At 37.5% G+C, this 19,111-nt stretch overlaps 1 protein-coding gene across 13 annotated transcripts in view; it reads left to right on the forward strand.

The window, feature by feature from the left end:
* LOC110459972 (zinc finger and BTB domain-containing protein 32-like) overlaps positions 1 to 19,111 on the forward strand; it is an 84,654-nt gene that overhangs the window by 43,827 nt on the left and 21,716 nt on the right. The window contains exons 5-6 of one of the 13 annotated variants that reach the window (XM_021512586.1): positions 35 to 341; positions 2,208 to 2,226. The exons of 6 other annotated variants lie outside the window; for them this stretch is intronic. In XM_021512586.1, the coding sequence (XP_021368261.1) occupies positions 35 to 341; positions 2,208 to 2,211 (311 nt within the window). In that variant the 3' untranslated portion in view covers positions 2,212 to 2,226. 6 more of the 13 variants (XM_021512561.1, XM_021512588.1, XM_021512587.1 and 3 more) reach the window with 6 other exon arrangements.

Consider the following 19,111-nt stretch of genomic DNA (forward strand, 5'->3'; position numbering starts at 1 on the left):
TTGAGTATTACAGGTATTTTTTTGCTCTTTGCAGGTAGTCTGATGCCATTAAGTCAGTGCTCAGTTAAGCTCCTTCATCAAACAATCAATTCAGAAGCTCCTGATTTTGGGGATCACACTCTAGTACGACTGGAGAACAACAAAAAGATTCGCTGTGCATTGTGTCTAGCTAATAAACATACGACAAAGTCTGGCTGGGACCTGTTTACTAAGTTTAAATGTTCAAAATGCCAAATTCCCCTGTGTACTCTTGTTTATGGAGGCAAGAGAGATAAGAGGAACTGCTTCGATATTTACCATAGACAATTGATGGGCATGCCCGTTGCACCAGAAAAACCATGGTAACAAGATTTTAAACAGTTGCTTTTGTGTAATAGAGACAATCCTGAATAAATTATATTCACTGAATGAGAATGAGAATGAAAACATGCACAAATGAAGGTGTTGAAGCACCATGAACTACACAACATTACCAATACAAAAATGTCCTTGTTGCTTTTAGTTGGAAAGATAAAAAAAAATGTGGATAGTAATTTGTACAGCAGGAACACCGTCCAGATTGTTATCATGAGGATAGTTAAAACAATTTGTATGTATGGTATTCAATGTAGGTTCTGGTGGTAGGTTATCTATTGTGTACACCAGGCTTGGAGTACCCTTGCTGGTGGAATGCGCCTAGCACCTTATCATAGGTTATTGTTTGTGTAAACCAGGCTTGGGAGTACCCATACTGGTGGAATGCGCCTAGCAGCTTATCATAGGTTATTGTTTGTGTACACCAGGCTTGGAGTACCCTTGCTGGTGGAATGAGCCTAGCACCTTATCATAGGTTATTGTTTGTTTAAACCAGGCTTGGGAGGACCCGTGCGGGTGGAATACGCCTAGCTCCCTATCATTGGTTATTGTTGGTGTACATCCGGCTTGGGAGTACCCTTACTGGTGAAATGCGCCTAGCACCTTATCATAGGTTATTGTTTGTGTATACCAGGCTTGGAAGTACCCGTACTGGTGGAATACGCCTAGCACCCTATCATAGGTTATTGTTGGTGTACACCAGGCTTGGGAGTACCCTTACTGGTGGAATGCGCCTAGCACCTTATCATAGGTTATTGTTTGTGTATACCAGGCTTGGGAGTACCCGTACTGGTGGAATGCGCCTAGCACCCTATCATAGGTTATTGTTTGTGTACACAAGGCTTGACTGGTGGAATGCCACTAGTGCCCTAACATAGTCGGGTTATTGATTGTGTACGCCAGGCTTGGAGTACCTTGACTGCTGGAATGACTTTAATGCCCTAACATAGTCAGGTTATTTAATGTGTACGTGGCTGGTGGAATGGTTCTAGTGCCCTTACATAGTCAGGTTATTGATTGGAGGAGAAAATTGCCTTTATTCGTGGAAGGCCGCCAAGTCTGGGTGATAATGATTCATGGCATAGTAGAGACTGTACAGGTGAAAATTGAGTATTTATTACACCACACAAATATAAGGCGATTGTTTTCAGCAGGCTTTATTGTCATTTCTTGCTAGCTAGGCTTATGGTTCTGTGGTCTATATAACAACTTAACTTTATATATAGGTGCTTGTAGAGAAATCAATTTCAGGGTGCTCAATTTTTATATTTCGTTTGTCAGTTGATACAAGCAAATAAGGCTATTTATATAAAATCAATATCCTCCTATGTTATGAAATATATTCCATACTGGTACCGATTGCAGCAGATGTCTGGAATTGATCCTGAATGATAAACATGGATGAATTATTTTTTTTTCACTTCAGGGCATATTTTGAGGCCATTTATGGGTAAAATTTCAGCCCCATTTCTAATGGAAAATTGTGCAATTTTCCCCCAAAATCTTTTCAAAGTTTTCAAATATGAAGTGTTATTTTTTAGCTTGTATTCAGATGACAGTCCAGCATTTTACATGAAAAATGAGATAAAATAAAAATCATTGTTTGGTATGCAATTTTCCCTGTTTAAAAGCCACAGGTGCCATTGCCTATTAAAGGGGGTGGGGATGTACTGGTCATGACCAGGTTCAGGGATAACAGCATGTCTGTCCTATTGATAATGACAGATATGTTTGTGTCCTTGTGGATGACTACCTCCTATGTCTGTGTCCGTGTATATGTAGTTTCCTTACCGTTTTGGTGTCATAGTGGTTTTAGTACATAATTTAACAGGTATTTTTTTGGTTCTTTGCAGGTAGAGAGATGGCGTTAGGTCAGTACTCCTTTCAGGCCCTTCATCAATCTATGTATTCAGAGGCTACCGATTTTGGGGATCATACTATCATACGAACAGAGGGCAACAAAAACATACGCTGTGTGCTGTGTCAGGCTAATAAAAGTACCACAAAGTCCGGCTGGGACTCGTTCACCAAGTTCAAATGTTTGAAATGTCAGATTCCCTTGTGTACCACCGTATATGGAGGTAGGAAGAGAAAGAACTGTTTTGATATTTATCACCGACAGTTGATGGGGATGCCCCCTATGACCCCTGCTCCCAATGTGCCCCAGCAACCATGGCAACAATTGGCTTGGCAACAAGAATCCGGGCTAGATGTGTCGGCCTCTGTGGTGTATGATGCTAATAGACCTAACCCGAAATAGTCATTTCATACTTTCGGAGTGTGTTGGTGTCTATATATGTTGTTCATTAAGTGTTTTTGTAGTTTGGACATGCCTGTATAACTTTTCTTATGTTTTTCTGTCCATTGATGATCTTCAGAAGTGTTTATTCAGGAGAGAGAGAGAATGCATGGTCTAGGGGAATGCCCCCGAGATTCAGAAACTGACTGTAATTCTGATCGTTATCACATATTCCATGGTTACTTGATGTGCGAGGGATTTGTGACTGTATAATTGTAATTGAAGTGTAAATAGTGTCGCCACCTATAAACAGAGTGGTCATTTTGTTTTGTGGGATACAGAGGGTGTTGTTTGTATAGAAATAAAATGTAACTTCGACTTGTTCCAACACAATTGCAATCACTGGTGAAAAATGGCATGACTACCATCACTGTGTAACGCAAGTATATCCTGAAACAGTCGTAGATGTTGGATGTGTATTTGTATACATGAACGTTACTGTCACATCCAAATGTTAATAAGATTACCAGGGCAATGTCACCTAGCTAACACCATGTAAATAACTAAAATTAACATGAGTAGTATCTTGTTTTTGTCATAATTTCATAATTTCAATAAAATATTCATTGCTACAAAATGTTTGTTAGTATTTTTTTTTGTAGCATTTCAGAATATGAGAATTCTGTGTCTTTAAGTTATGTACTTGTTTTCTTGCTTAAAGGGGAATAACTCTTGTTCATTAACAAATAGTCTGCTCTGCTTTCTCATTACAAGGGGCATAACTCTTATTGATTCCCATGTTTCATTGAGAAACATCTCTCGAAGGTGTTTATATTTCGATAACCTTATTTTTACTGCACATAAGGTTCTTGTGGTTGAGTGTCTGAGGCATTAGGTTTTCATATTTAAATCCACTCAATTCCAATAAATCTTAAAGAAAGCCAATAAGGTGTTGTTTACAAGGATGTATCAAATTTACATGAAATTATTAACTGCTATATAAACTAAACAAATGCATATACTCTACAAGCATGATCGCTATGGTGATGAAGGAGGTTGGAAGGTGCACATTTTTTCTGTTTAATGATGTCTTTTAGGCCGTTTTGCAATAAATCAATCTGTTTTTTTAATCTTAAGAAATGAAGGCATATATTAGTCTGATACTTTAAGATTGAAATGGGTAGTCCAAACACGAAACAAAAGCTAGCCATGTTACACAGTTGTACAATACTGTACTGACTCTATTTTCTGGATTTTTGCAGGCCCCTTTACTCGTCTGGGTGTGCCTGAACGTATGTCCCTACCCGGGGAACTCCAGATGCTACCTGGGTTTGCTAGGGCCTTTCCAATCCTACCAGGGTTATCGGGGGATGTTCTAAAGCAGCCCGATTTTTCGGGTGAATTCCAGACCCCACACATGATTGGAGTCCGAGAGGAACATGTGCCGGTTCGTGTGGAGGACAATAAGAAAGTGCGCTGTGTTCTGTGTCAGCTCAATAACCGCACGACCCAAGCGGGATGGGCCATCTTCAGTAAATACAGATGTGCCAAATGCCATGCAGCACTGTGTATTCTCACACCCCGCAGTAAAAGGATGCGCAATTGTTTCGACACATATCATGACCAGTTATTCGGGACTGACCCTGATAGGAGCAGAAACACCTGTACCTATGGGGTTCTGGGTGATCAATAAGTTTTACACTGAAACGGAAGTAGTCGTCAAGTTCGAGAAGAGTTGTCTATTTGCTATGAAGCACAAGGGCTGATTGGACATGTAAAGATTGATGTTGGTCACAGCACATATCTCTTGATGTTGTGTGTCATGTTATTGTTGTGTGTTATTTGTTGAAGACAAATTATGATACAACAGCGCCAAATTGGACATTTACAGAATCTTCTGTGAAAATGAACATGACTATTAGTAGAAAGTTTAAATGTGTGTCCTGGGTTTTGTAACGTGTTAATCCCAACTTATAATGTAGATCTAGCTCAATGAAGATGGCTTCAGCTACATGGAAATGTTCCATGTGAATTGCTTGGGAACTGGCAGCAGAGCATAACCTTAAAAAATAAACTCATAACAAAAACATACAAAACTACAAATTGTTCACCATGTAGAGCAAAAACGTGTTTTAGGTTAACATAATTATTATTATATCAAGCAACATGACGTAAGATGGGGTTAACTGTTATTGGTTATTGTTACAAAGCCTTGTTGAACTCTGGGTTTACTTGGAAGTCTAAACAGAATCAGAACCTTGATGTACACTTTTTTCCCCCCCGAGAGTGACTGACAACCATACTTTTCAGTGATATGGCTGTACCAGTGGTACCCTAGGTATTTTGGTATGAGGTATACCTGTATGTATTGTACATTAGATAATTTGTATTGGTCAGAGCCCATACTTACATTGCGTCTCTTCTAATCTTTTTACGTGTGCCGTATGTTTATTAGAATTTGATTTAAAGAAAGTTGTAGGAAAGGTTAGTAACATAAAAATTGTTCGCGCTCTTGAGTCGTCGAGGTGTAGTGGCAAAGTATGACTAGAGGCTACAGGTAAATCACAGGCTATTAATGCGTCAAGAAGCTATGTATGAATTTGACCATGGACTTGTGAAATGCTGTTTTGGAGCTTTATTACTACATGGGGGAAATTCGGATAACCGAAAAACCAAGCCTTTGTCAAAGGTTCGTAAATGACTGCCAAACACAATTGTATAGAAAATTTAAAAATAAAATAAAATGGTTATAAAAGCATTGAGCAGAGAGAACCCTGGGTGTAGCCAGCGTTTAAATGTATCCAGTGTCAAAAACCCACATCCACATCGCACATATACCTTGATTTTTACATGAAGAACATACTTTGACGCAGTATACAGATACCTGGAGGCCATGTGAGGATACAAAGGCGTGATAGCTGATGAATAATGTATCGTGTTTGCTTATATATGTGTCCACTATCATTTGATCATGATTTTCCAACTTTTCCATGCGGGAAAAGTGTCTATTACGATGACTATTTTTCAGAACTTCAGTTAGTGTTGGAAATTTTTCCAAATTGCTTAGCGCTGATTAGGTAAAAACCAATAGACTGTTTTGGACAAAGATACTGAACACGTAGCTAGCTGGTCATGACACAACTGTAACGCACTTAAAGCATGTTCGTATGTGTAAGGGTTATTTATATGTATATATGGGTGACGGATGTAGGATGTCTTAACTGACCGGCCATCTTTTTCCCATTTCAGACTCTGGGTACATGCCTAACAGGGACCCTGACTATCTAAACCTTATGCAATGTTACAGCAGTCTGGCCATGCAACACCGACCCATCCGCAACGAGGGCTACAAGTACAAATGTTGTGTCCTCTGTCAGATGAACAAGGTCAAAACAAGGTCGGGATGGCGCGTGTACACGCATTTCAAATGTGAACGATGCAATGTGCCCCTTTGTGTTCGGGAGAGGAACTGTTTCCTGGAATATCATAACATGATGTTCAATGACAGGAAGCAGGAAAGTTCCCACATACCACTTCCTCCATGGAAAATCAACAACTCCTAGGCTGGTTCTAATACCAGGTCGTAACTCCTGGGCTGACTCTAGTTCCAGGGTCCTTGCCTCTGCTCCATTTTCAGTGGGACATCGAACTAACAATACCACCGTGTAGGTGACCTTTGTCTCCTGTGATTGAACTAAAAAAAAATACTGCCATTTAGGTGACCTTTGATCCCTATGACAATCAAGATATATTGCGGGAAACTTGGTATACAGATTCTTTATATGTATAGTTATAGAATAGTTTTTGAATTGTCGGCATGCCAATGGAATATGCACCTACTGGTTGAGAAATTCTTTTGAAAAATGCATTATAAAGACTCTGAATGTTTATTTCAAACCTTGGAGTTAAGTAACCAGATATGTGTGATGCTTGACCTGGTACCCGTATGGGTGATGATACTGTATCCATTTACAAGGCTACCGGCCTAGCTTTTGTATCCTTACCAACCCGTCTGTTCGAGCAGAAGTTTATGGTGAAGACACTGATGCCCAGGTGTTTACTGTCGTATTCAGCGGGAGATTGTTGGTGAAAGTACACTTGTATATGTTCGTAGCTGTTGGTGAAAGTACACTTGTATATGTTCGTAGCTGTTGGTGAACGTACACTTGTATATGTTCGTAGGATCTATCTCTTGTTTACCAATTAATTTAGAAAGTTCCTACTTTTCACCATCTTAGATTTTACCACAGGTGATACCAGAGTATGGCTACATATGAAATAAGCATTGTGTAAATATACTCCAGACATAATTCTTGACACCCAATGAGTTCCTACCTTGATTTCAAATTGATCAGATCACGATAGTACTACTGCGATACTGTCTTTACTCAAGATTTTTATGATTTTACCATTAAAAGTTTAATTTTTAGCTTTTTTTATTTCCCTTTTCTCCTTCATTTGTATTGATTCCTGCTCATGGTAATTGAAAACGTCTCCTTAGCAACACTGTAGACTGTTTGGGACAATAACATGGAGAACAAGCTACCTTGACAAGGACATGTGTCACGTTTGTCTGGTACGAAATGTTGTATATGGTTTTTATTCAATCAGGTGCTTGGATCAGCTTGACTTGATTTGTTTTCTATTATAATTGATGATTGTCTCATCACAAGTATAGTTTAGTTGTAAATAATTCTATTGGTTTTTCTGTAGAGTGGAGCCACGACCACACATCAATAAAACGCACACGGACAGCAAATGGTAGCATGCCGAATTACTTTGTATTATATTCTCTTCTTACCTACAGTAAAATGAAAGATGTTGCACTCAAGTGTAAAACTATTTTAATTATTAAAAGGTATAGACAATCTTACAAATCCAAGCAACAAAAATAAAATGTGCTTGTTTATTTTCAGACTGGACTGGTGACTGGCTTGGTAGGCCTGCCATGGACATAGATAGCATACCGGTATCGAATCACAGGCCGGTCAAAATAGAATCTAACAAAATTCGTCTGTGTATTTACTGCCGTCACAATAGAACGAAAACAAAGTCGGGGTGGAAGGTGTATACGTCATACCGGTGTGACACCTGTCAGCTCGCGCTGTGTACCACTAGAGAACGCGACTGCTTTCACATCTACCACAGAGCTTTACTTCAGTCTAAGAACAAACTGTTGCAGCAATGAAACCCGCAACCGTTAGTTTAGACAAGAACCTATGGCTAGGTTAGCGAATTCCTAATAACAAAAGGAAAAGTGACTGTTAAAAACCCCACTAGGAAAGGTTAATGTTAAAAACGCTATCATTGTCTAAATGGTCCAGAAACGGACGATAGCAATTGATATTTGAAATACCTATAGATTGGGGAAATCTTGTGCCAGAAAAGGGAACACGTTTATCTAAATGTAAATAAGAGTAATGTTGACTGTAAGTTAACAAACCTGGGTGAGTTAAAACTTCCTAGTTGGTTAAAACCATGAAATGTCTTAAATATGGGAATTTTAAATAAAGTGTTCTGAATTTTTATTTTGTCAAAACATAAGCCTACATCTAACATGACATCAGTTATTCACGTCCATATTCGAGGTTATTGTATTTCATTCATTACAATGAAAATCTTTCTGACAGGTACGATTTCCTAAAACCTGAAAATATTGTGAATCTGGTTCGATTGTTTGATGATTGGATAAAACCTGGATAGTTTTTATATGCGGGAGGAAATCCGTCGGCTACTGTTAGGTTGTAGAAAATACCTATTGTATTCAAGATCAAAGAAAGATAACTCTTAATTGTTCACCATTTAAAATGACAACGTTAAGCAAGTGCGGGAAGTGATATATGGTGTCGCTCGGTGTTGACACTTTTGTGTCTATTGATATTTCACAAAAGATTGAAATGTTGTATTACCCTTTGTATATATAAAAAAAAACTGTAAAAAGTCTGCTGTTGGCAGTGGATTTCATATTTTGATTCTGGTTTGGAAAGGCGGAGTGTGTTGCCTGGTGTCTATAGGATAGGCTGATGTCCACCGTAGCTTTTTATATATTTAACTGCATTCTGTTCATGTCTGGGCTTCCACATATGTAAATATCCCATGTTCATGTTAAATGCCTTTCGCAGTATCTATCTTAAACCGCCTTTGTAATGCAATTGCTTTCTGATTTTATAATTAATTTGATTTCCTATTTTGGATATCGGACATCAAAAGATATAATCGGAAGAGGATTTTTTGCTTTGTTAAAGCGCTTCTCAGTTTGACTTGAGTTTTAATGTGTTCGTATAACATTGTATATAAAAGTTCAAGTAGAACATGTAGATAGATATTGAAAGTAAAAATTGTGTGATTTATTAAAAAAAATATGTTAAAATGTATATATGTTGTAAATAGTTACAGAGTTTCATTAAAGGTATTAAACTTACCAAACGTGTTGTGATTTCTCCATTAATGATATTCAAATATGAATTATTGAGAGCTACAACAGTCGTATGGGTTGATGACCTATTGTGTCCAGCGGAAATCTATTTCTAACAAGATTCAATCTCCTGCTGGGCTAACTCCTGAGCCGTATTTCATACAGAAGGTCAACTTTGCTTACGTGGGGTGGTACATGGCAAGAGATGGTCTAAATACGGAGTATACACATAGTAACACTGTTTTGTGTTTAAGATCAATGTAATATACAGATTTTAATATACACCTTTCAATTAACTGGTTTTATGTTAAACAAATGTGTCTAAATGGATGATACAAATACTTATGCAAAACATGGGATGGGCTTAATATGAGGCATACATATTTTCATGGATGAACTTAATCTTAAGCAAATACTTAAAAAAGAATGGTCCAAATATTAAGCATAAGCAAAACATGTGATGGAATTAATATAAAACTGATATAATGAGGGATTTGCTTATACCAAGGTATAGGCTCATTGACGAGCACAGACGTCGTAAGGGATGGGTTTATTGGCGTAACAACGCCAGGACTTCATATTCGGCAAAGACGTTACAAAATGTCGGGAAGACATCTATCATATATTGAGAACATCTCGAACATGCATAACACGAAGTGGGCTTTAATACCAAGTAAACACCTGCTACCAGTAACATATCGTTTTGACATCAGTGATACATATTTCCAACATCAATGATACTTCGTTCTGACACTAGTAATACTTTACTGAATTCTAACACCAGTGATGCACAGTTCCTGCGTCAGTGATACAGAGTTTTGAGAGTTGTAACATCAAATGTTTAAAAATGAAAGAAAAATCGTGCAATGTGCTGTGGAGTCTTTGCCCGAGTTAAGTGATACAGTTATTCACAGGATATAAATTGTCTGCTGTTTAAAGTAGACACGCTTTTAACAAAATCACAATAGACGCCTAATTCCAATAACACTCGTAACTCTATGAAGCGAGTGTATATATTTGACTTGAGAAACTGAAAATTCATACAAGTTTAAAAGTTTTGTGTCTGGCCGATAAAATTTGAGCAGGCTTCTAATTCTTGTTCTTTGTCTGCTTTCAGACGCTGCTCATCCCTATAACATTGACCTTCAGGGAGATAGGCAGACGGTAGTGGGTAGTGTAGTTAGCAGGCAGGGCATGTTTCAAGGTCAAACTCGAGGTCAAGCTTCTGACCACTGGGGAGTTCTGCCTCCTCATCCTGTGGGTGTACCAAGACTCCTTTCAGAAGTAAAGCATTCTTATGGTGTTGGCGCACAATTTCCTTACTCAGTTCAAACTCCTATGTTCTTTGCTGATGACAGTAATACTGGAGAAAAGAGGCAGTATATGAACCTTTCTGAGCCTGGTACTGGTCAAGGACAATGTTTAGATGGCTCTATAACCTCTTCCGGGAGCATGAGTGGACATCGGCTTGTAAGAAACACCGGGACGCGGTATAAACCCTGTGTCTTGTGTCAGTTAAAGAAAGTTCGCACCAAGTCGGGATGGTACGTGAACACGTACTTTAAATGTCTTGCTTGTGACGTGCCACTGTGTAAAAGTCCTTTAAGGGACTGTTTCCGGCAGTACCATAACTATATTGAACCACTTGACAAATCCTGATTCTGCTTGTGTTTTCTTCATAACAGAAACGTTTTCACAAGATCACAGCTGTTATGGAACCAATAGGTAAACCATATTTTGGACATTTCTTATTAATTCAGTTTCACACTACCTAAAAAATTTCTTTCAACCTGAATAAACATTTTTAAAGATGATTACTAGTTGAAATGTATAAACAAATCTTAGCTGTTGTCCTGATATATGTTGAGAATGATTTTGACGACTCAATCTGAATTCAAAGTGTTATGGATAAAATGTATTAATGTGGAAAGTCTTCATTAAAAATACATTGTTTATATATGTATATAGACTAATAGTTAATAAGGAAGATACAGTTGACCTCGCTAACGCTCCTAAAGGCAACTGAAAATATAAACACGATGGGCCTTGATTCAGGTAGCTGTCTGTGTAGAATATGTTCAACCGAATTTTGGGTAATACAAATTTTGGGTAATCGTATGTTGCTGTTGGAATTGATAATTTGCGGAACCTCCAGAGATGAAATGGACTTGTCCACAATAATAATACTGGATTTGTACGCAATAATACTCCTGGATTTGTACGCAATAATATACTCCTGGATTCAGGTTTACTAGTTTTGAATCCACAGAACATACATTGTATAGAGATCATTTAATGCTATTCGGAGTGACCAATATCGACAATGCTCGGAGTTTGCTACGTCTGGCCTAGCTGGAATGTCCGTCATGTTTAGACATTGTGTAGCACGTCAGTGTGCTGTCTATGGTTTTCAAGGTCAACACTGTTTTGTGTTTAGGATCAATGTAATATAAATTCCTTTTAAAGCCGTTTATACAGATTTTGATATTTCATCTTGTAATATGTGTTTATTTCATTTTAACAAGGTATTCAAGTCGTTCTGGTGAAGGATTCACATATTTTCTCATTCTTTAAATCATTTGTAATAAATAATTTATTTCAATACACTGCCTTTTGTGTTTATTTCATGTTTCTCTCTCTTCTTTTTAAATGGTTATATTTAACACTAATAACACAAATATCGGGGTAGGTAAATATATAAAGTCAGTAGTTTAATATTGATGGTCACATCTTGATCAAGATATGGTATACTTTAATTTATCAAGTGTTCGTGAAACATCTTTATCCCACAACCCATAGGGTAAACCTGCTAGAGTTTGTAAACATTTCAGAAGTTTATTTTAGGCTTGTGGATTATTGATATATACTAGCCCCGGGTTAGTATCTAAAACACTTATATTATACAGAGATGCAAAACATCGTTACACAAACAGATAATTTACACTACCTTATTCAGAGATGGGCAATATCAATACAAAGATATACTGGCTTATATGGAGAAGTGGAAACATCTTGGTAAGATACGATATACCCTAACTACAGTTTTGATATCCTTTGCTTATAGAGATACAAGACATTGTTATAAAGAGATAACATACACCAGCTGCAACCAAGATACGGTATATCCTTACTTCTATAGCGTCAGTCCAACATGTTTACAAATATATTATGTATCGCACCTAACAAGGAAACATAGGAAATGTTAAGTCAAAGTCGATGAAAATAGACAACAGCTGAAAGACGCCATTAAAACTTCATCATTATATCGAAGTATGAAGTGAAATCGATTTTTGAAAGTACAATCTTATTTAATTTCTTTTGATGCCATTTTATAAATTCAGCTTTAAGAGTTTACGAAAGTGGATTGGCTAGAAGATCTAGATAAGTAGTGCCGGGCGGAAATATTGACAGTATTAAATATTTTACCAAATTTTACATGGTTGCCTATAAAAACACACGATGTGGGCAATACCATCTTCTACGTATTTATTAAGTGTGACATCAAAAAAAAAGTATCTGTTGAAAACAATATATTTGTTCAAGTGTTGGACAGAAAAGATGTATATTCTTTAAGATATTATTTTTTCATCAGTTTATCGCGAAGAATATTGACAAAATAGCAAACGTTATTTTAGGTGATGATGGAGATTCAGTGTGTGGCACCAGATTCAATGAGTGGCACCAGATTCAGTGTGTGACACTAGATTCAATGTGTGGCACCAGAATAAGTGTATGGCACCATTTTCAATGAGTGGCACCAGATTCAATGAGTGGCACCAGATTCAGTGTGTGGCACCAGGTTCATTATGTGACACTAGATTCAATGTGTGGTACCAGATTCAGTGTGTGGCACCAGATTCATTGTTTTTGTACGTCTACATTTGGTGGATGCTGTTGTATCGGTATACCTTTGGTTAAGAAAGCTTAGAATATGCAGTTTACGTAATAGTTCCGTACAGCAAGCCTTTTGATTGACGGCCATCATTGACATGTTCACCACTGTACAGTACACTAGCTACCACAGAGGTCATAAACACATAACCGTGATGATGATGTCCCAGGTGCTGTATATACCCTCACAAGGACACAGTAAACCTTGACGGAGAGGTGGTAAAGACATTCACCAAGATATAGTGTACTTCCGAGAGGAATGGTAGGCACTTTACCAAGGCAATAGAATCTCCGGTATACAGAGGTGATTGTCCGGTATACAGAGGTGATTGTCTGATATACAGAGGAGATTGTCTGATATACAGAGGTGATTGTCCAGTATACAGAGGTTTTTGTCTGGTATACAGAGGTGATTGTCCGGTATAGAGAGGTGATTGTCCGGTATACAGAGGTGTTTGTCCGGTATACAGAGGTGATTGTCTGATATATAGAGGTGATTGTCTGGTATACAGAGGTGATTGTCCGGTATAGAGAGGTGATTGTCCGGTATACAGAGGTAATTGTCCAGTATACAGAGGTGATTGTCTGATATACGGAGTTGATTGTCCGGTTTACAGAGGTTATTGTCCGGTATACAGAGGGGATTGTCTGATATACAGAGGTGATTGTCCGGTATACAGAGGGTATTGTCCGGTATACAGAGGGGATTGTCAGGTAAATAGAGGTGATTGTCCGGTATACAGAGGTAATATCCAGTATGCAGAGGTGATTGTCGGCTAAACAGAGGTAATTAAATGTCCAGTATACAGAGGTGATTGTCTGATAGACAGAGGTGTTTGTCTGGTATACAGAGGGGATTGTCCGGTAAACAGAGGGGATTGTCCAGTATACAGAGGTTTTTGTCTGGTATACAGAGGGGATTGTCAGGTAAACAGAGGTGATTTTCCGGTATACAGAGGTGTTTGTCTGGTATACAGAGGTAATTGTCCGGTATACAGAGGTAATTGTCTGATATACAGAGGTGATTGTCCGGTAAACAGAGGTGATTGTCCGGCATACAGAGGTGATTGTCTGATATACAGAGGTAATCGTCCAGTATACAGAGGTGATTGTCCGGTATACAGAGGGTATTGTCCGGTATACAGAGGGGATTGTCAGGTAAACAGAGGGGATTGTCCGGTATACAGAGGGGATTGTCAGGTAAATAGAGGTGATTGTCCGGTATACAGAGGTAATTGTCTGAAATACAGAGGTGATTGTCTGATATACAGTGGTGATTGTCCGGTAGACAGAGGTGATTGTCTGATATACGGAGTTGATTGTCCGGTTTACAGAGGTTATTGTCCGGTATACAGAAGTGATTGTCCGGTATACAGAGGTGATTGTCTGATATACGGAGGTGATTGTCCGGTATACAGAGGTGATTGTCCAGTATACAGAGGTGATTGTCCAGTATACAGAGGTGATTGTCTGATATACAGAGGTGATTGTCTGATTGATATACAGAGGTGATTGTCTGATATACAGAGGTTATTGTCCGGTATACAGAAGTGATTGTCCGGTATACAGAGGTGATTGTCGCCTTTAATCAAAACGCTTTATCCCTAAGTTGCTTTTGAAATAGTAGACGCCTTTACGAAGATCTTATATTATACAGAGTTGTACAGAGATGATACTGAAATGATATCTACTACACGAGAAATATCCCACATTGACCTTCTGCACCAAACTTGAGATTGTACCCGTATACTGTAACACTGGTGCGAGTGGTAACTGAATCTTTGTTTGTGTTTCAGGCAATATGTCATCGATCCTGCATGGAAATAAGGTGCACTACGTGGTGAAGGGGACTAAGTATAAACGGTGTATGTACTGTCAGATTCACGGGGTGAAAACCAAGTCAGGGTGGTATTCCTACACCTTCTACAAGTGTGCGCAATGTGATGTTCACCTGTGCTGTGGAAAACGCACCTGTTTTACAGACTTTCATAGCACGCAATATCCTCATTTCAATGCACGGAGATATATATCTGGCCCCGCCCAACCAGACTTTCCTCAATAGAGTCAGCACTAAATGCTAAGTCGAGGAGAATATTCCATTTTTACGTGGGACAGTGGTCAGAAGCATGCTGTAATGGGCAAATATTTCAGGTCACCAGTTGGGAATGAGGAATGTGTACTCAATATCGGCAGCGTCATTAACATTGCATTTGTATATACATGTACATACCACTGTCATCTAAAAAAAGTTTAAAAAAAAAATTCATTTATCAAAAACGATATCATTGTGACAAGAAATATTCTTATGAACAGCCTTTACACTTGAGTGTTGATTTGTAGTAAAAGTAGAGATGCTTGGTTGGGTAAGAGTGTTTATTATGTAGTGTTATCTCCTAGATTACATATATAGGAATTTATTAAAGCCTCCATTTTGATTCATTAATTTATGAAGTGTTTTCATTGGTTCCTAAAAATAGTAAAGTGTTCTCATTGGTCCATTTACTTGTCAAGCCTCTACATTGGCTCGTTAAATTGGGTTTACCTCGCAATAAGTCTTGTGTGTTCCATAAAAGAAAAACAGTTATTTATAAACAATTATGTAAACACTTCGACATTTTACTGTTTTGTTGAAGAACAAACAATAATTCTGGTTTGTTGTGTAGGCTCTACTTAGAAGAAACAGTTTCCATAGATTTTTGTGTTTTTTGGATTTTCCCCATCGTTCTTGTATTCATTGCAAGAAGATTCCCTTAAAAAATTTCCTTTAAACTTGATATTGCTGAAGATTGCCTAGGTTACCAATGCCCTGTACCTCTTGGTATCTCCCATTGGGTATATATGTATTGCTTAGTTTTAAGATTGCCTAAAAAACCTGTTTTGGCTCGAGTTTTTAAATAGGTTCTATTGCTTGATATTTCCCGTTTATCTTTTTCTGCTTCAACTTTGGGATTTCTTTATGCAATCGTTTAAGATGACAAACTATCTCACAGTACCTACTTTGATATCTGTACATTGAATATATCTGCCCTCTTCCTTGCCACTGCTGTGTTATTTACCCGGAATACTTTTATATTGGAACATTGAATCTGTCTGTCCACTTCCTTATTGCTTAGTTTTAAGATTGCCTTAAAAAACTGTTTTAGCTCGAGTTTTTAAATAGTTTCTATTGCTTGATATCTCCCGTTTATCTTTTTCTGCTTCAACTTTGGGATTTCTTTATGCAATCGTTTAAGATGACAAACTATCTCACAGTACCTACTTTGATATCTTTACATTGAATAAATCTGTCATCTTCCTTGCCACCGCTATGTTATTTACCAGGAATACTTGGATAACGGTACATTGAATATTTCTGTCCCCTTCCTTGCCACCGCTGTTTTATTTACCAGGAATTCCTTGATATCGGTACATTGACTATGTCTGTCCTCTTCATTGCCAGCGCTTTGTTATTTACCCGGAATACTTTGATCTCGGTCATTGAATATATCTGTCCTTGTGTTTTTTGGATTTTCCCCATCGTTCTTGTATTCATTGCAAGAAGATTCCCTTAAAAAATTTCCTTTAAACTTGATATTGCCGAAGATTGCCTAGGTTACCAATGCCCTGTACCTCTTGGTATCTCCCATTGGGTATATCTGTATTGCTTAGTTTTAAGATTGCCTAAAAAAACTGTTTTAGCTCGAGTTTTTAAATAGTTTCTATTGCTTGATATTTCCGGTTTATCTTTTTCTGCTTCAACTTTGGGATTTCTTTATGCAATCGTTTAAGATGACAAACTATCTCACAGTACATACTTTGATATCTGTACATTGAATATATCTGTCCTGTTCCTTGCCACCGCTATGTTATTTACCAGGAGTAAAGAAATGTTTATGTGATGCGTACATGTATAGTAATTTGGTGTCTGTTGTGATTATCTCAACCTCACAAAAGTTGTTCTTTGCGAAGTGCTCGCAATTATGTCTTTCAAAGTTTTTTGGCTCTATGGTGAAGTTATTTACCAGGAATACTTTTATATTGGAACATTGAATCTGTCTGTCCACTTCCCTGCCACCGCTTTGTTATTTACCCGGAATACTTTGATAACGGCACATTGAATATATCTTTCCTCTTCCTTGCCACTGCTGTGTTATTTACCCGGAATACTTTGATATCGGTACATTGAATATGTCTGTCCCCTTCCTTAAAACCACTGTGTTATTAACCAGGAATACTTTGATAACGGCACATTGAATATATCTGTCCTTGTGTTTTTTGGATTTTCCCCATCGTTCTTGTATTCATTGCAAGAAGATTCCCTTAAAAAATTTCCTTTAAACTTGATATTGCTGAAGATTGCCTAGGTTACCAATGCCCTGTACCCCTTGGTATCTCCCATTGGGTATATATGTATTGCTTAGTTTTAAGATTGCCTAAAAAACCTGTTTTGGCTCGAGTTTTTAAATAGGTTCTATTGCCTGATATTTCCCGTTTATCTTTTTCTGCTTCAGCTTTGGGATTTCTTTAGGCAATCATTTAAGACGACAAACTATCTCACAGTACCTACTTTGATATCTTTACATTGAATAAATCTGTCCTTTCCCTTGCCACCGCTGTTTTATTTACCAGGAATTCTTTGATATCGGTACTTTGAATATGTCTGTCCACTTCCTTGCCACCTCTTTGTTATTTACCCGGAATACTTTGATCTCGGTCATTGAATATATCTGCCCTCTTCCTTGCCACTGCTGTGTTATTTACCCGGAATACTTTTATATTGGAACATTGAATATGTCTGTACACTTCCTTGCCACCGCTATGTTATTTACCAGGAATTCCTTGATATCGGTACATTGAATGTATCTTTCCTCTTCCTTGCCACTGCTGTGTTATTTACCCGGAATACTTTGATCTCGGTCATTGAATATATCTGTCCTATTCCTTGCCACCGCCGTGTTATTTACCAGGAGTAAAGAAATGTTTATGTGATGCGTACATGTATAGTAATTTGGTGTCTGTTGTGATTATCTCAACCTCACAAAAGTTGTTCTTTGCGAAGTGCTCGCCATTATGTCTTTCAAAGTTTTTTGGCTCTATGGTGAATTGGTCCTGTTGTTCTATTAAATTTCCTTTTTAACAGTCTATGCGATTTAAAAAAAATACCTCATTGTTGAATTTGCATGAGATTATCAAACATCCATCGAAGCATGGCTTTTGTTACAAAGAAAGTATCGCATATATGGTGATAAATAAAACTATTTCATGGTGTTTTTGGATTGACTTATATCTTGTAAACAACTGTTACGTCAGCTTACTAAGTTAATTACAAGTATATTATTTGTCATTTCAGTATTGATAAATCTCCAGTGATGACTTTGAACATCAAACAGATGGTTTTGTACTAATTCATCATTATATTCATTAATATTTAGGATATTAATTACAAATGGAAGCAGGCATGAATATTTGTCAATTTTTTCTCAAGTGAAAACAATTGGAATTTGGGAGCAAAATTTAAGTTCCGTTTTCAGTCTTTCTTGCCTACCGAATTTTAATGTCGCCTATATTTTACCATAAATGCTATTGTTGAATATATATTGGATTGAATAAAGCTAAGTAATACAATTCTTCATTCTTTATGTTTGTTCCATATACAGTAATCTATGATTTTACAGGGGCTTAAAGCTGACAGTGCAAGTTAAAAAGCTTTCAATTGAGATTAAAAAATAAAAAATTCAAAATATTTTTTTCTGGTTTTGAGATCTTCCCCATCTTTTCCGACTATCGTTTCTAAGGAAGTGCCGACATTTTAGTTTTATCTTGCTTGATAACGATATTTAAAAAAAAAAAAAAAATCTCGATTGAAAGCTTTTAAACTTCAACTATGAGCTTTAAGTACCATTATGAATGAAAGTTTGGATATTTGATGACGTAGATAAATTCTGATGACGTAGTATAAGTCGTGAAGACAATATGTGATGACGTAAAAGCTGACGTAGACGTATGACCTGCAGATATAAGGTGTAATAATGTGGAGGTATAACATCTGATGACCGTCAATGTAAGCTTTATGCAACGCAATCTTGTACGGGTTTACACCCTAGGGCAGTTGGAAGTACTGTACTTGAAGAATTGATGAGCCAGTAACCACGTTATATAGTTAAAATGATGAAACACGTCCAGTGAACGATAGTCTGAATTTGCGATCTAGGAGTATATTTGCACTGTTATAT

The sequence above is a fragment of the Mizuhopecten yessoensis genome, unplaced genomic scaffold (genome assembly GCF_002113885.1).
Source record: "Mizuhopecten yessoensis strain PY_sf001 unplaced genomic scaffold, ASM211388v2 scaffold10275, whole genome shotgun sequence".
NCBI classification, from domain to species: Eukaryota; Metazoa; Mollusca; class Bivalvia; order Pectinida; family Pectinidae; genus Mizuhopecten; species Mizuhopecten yessoensis.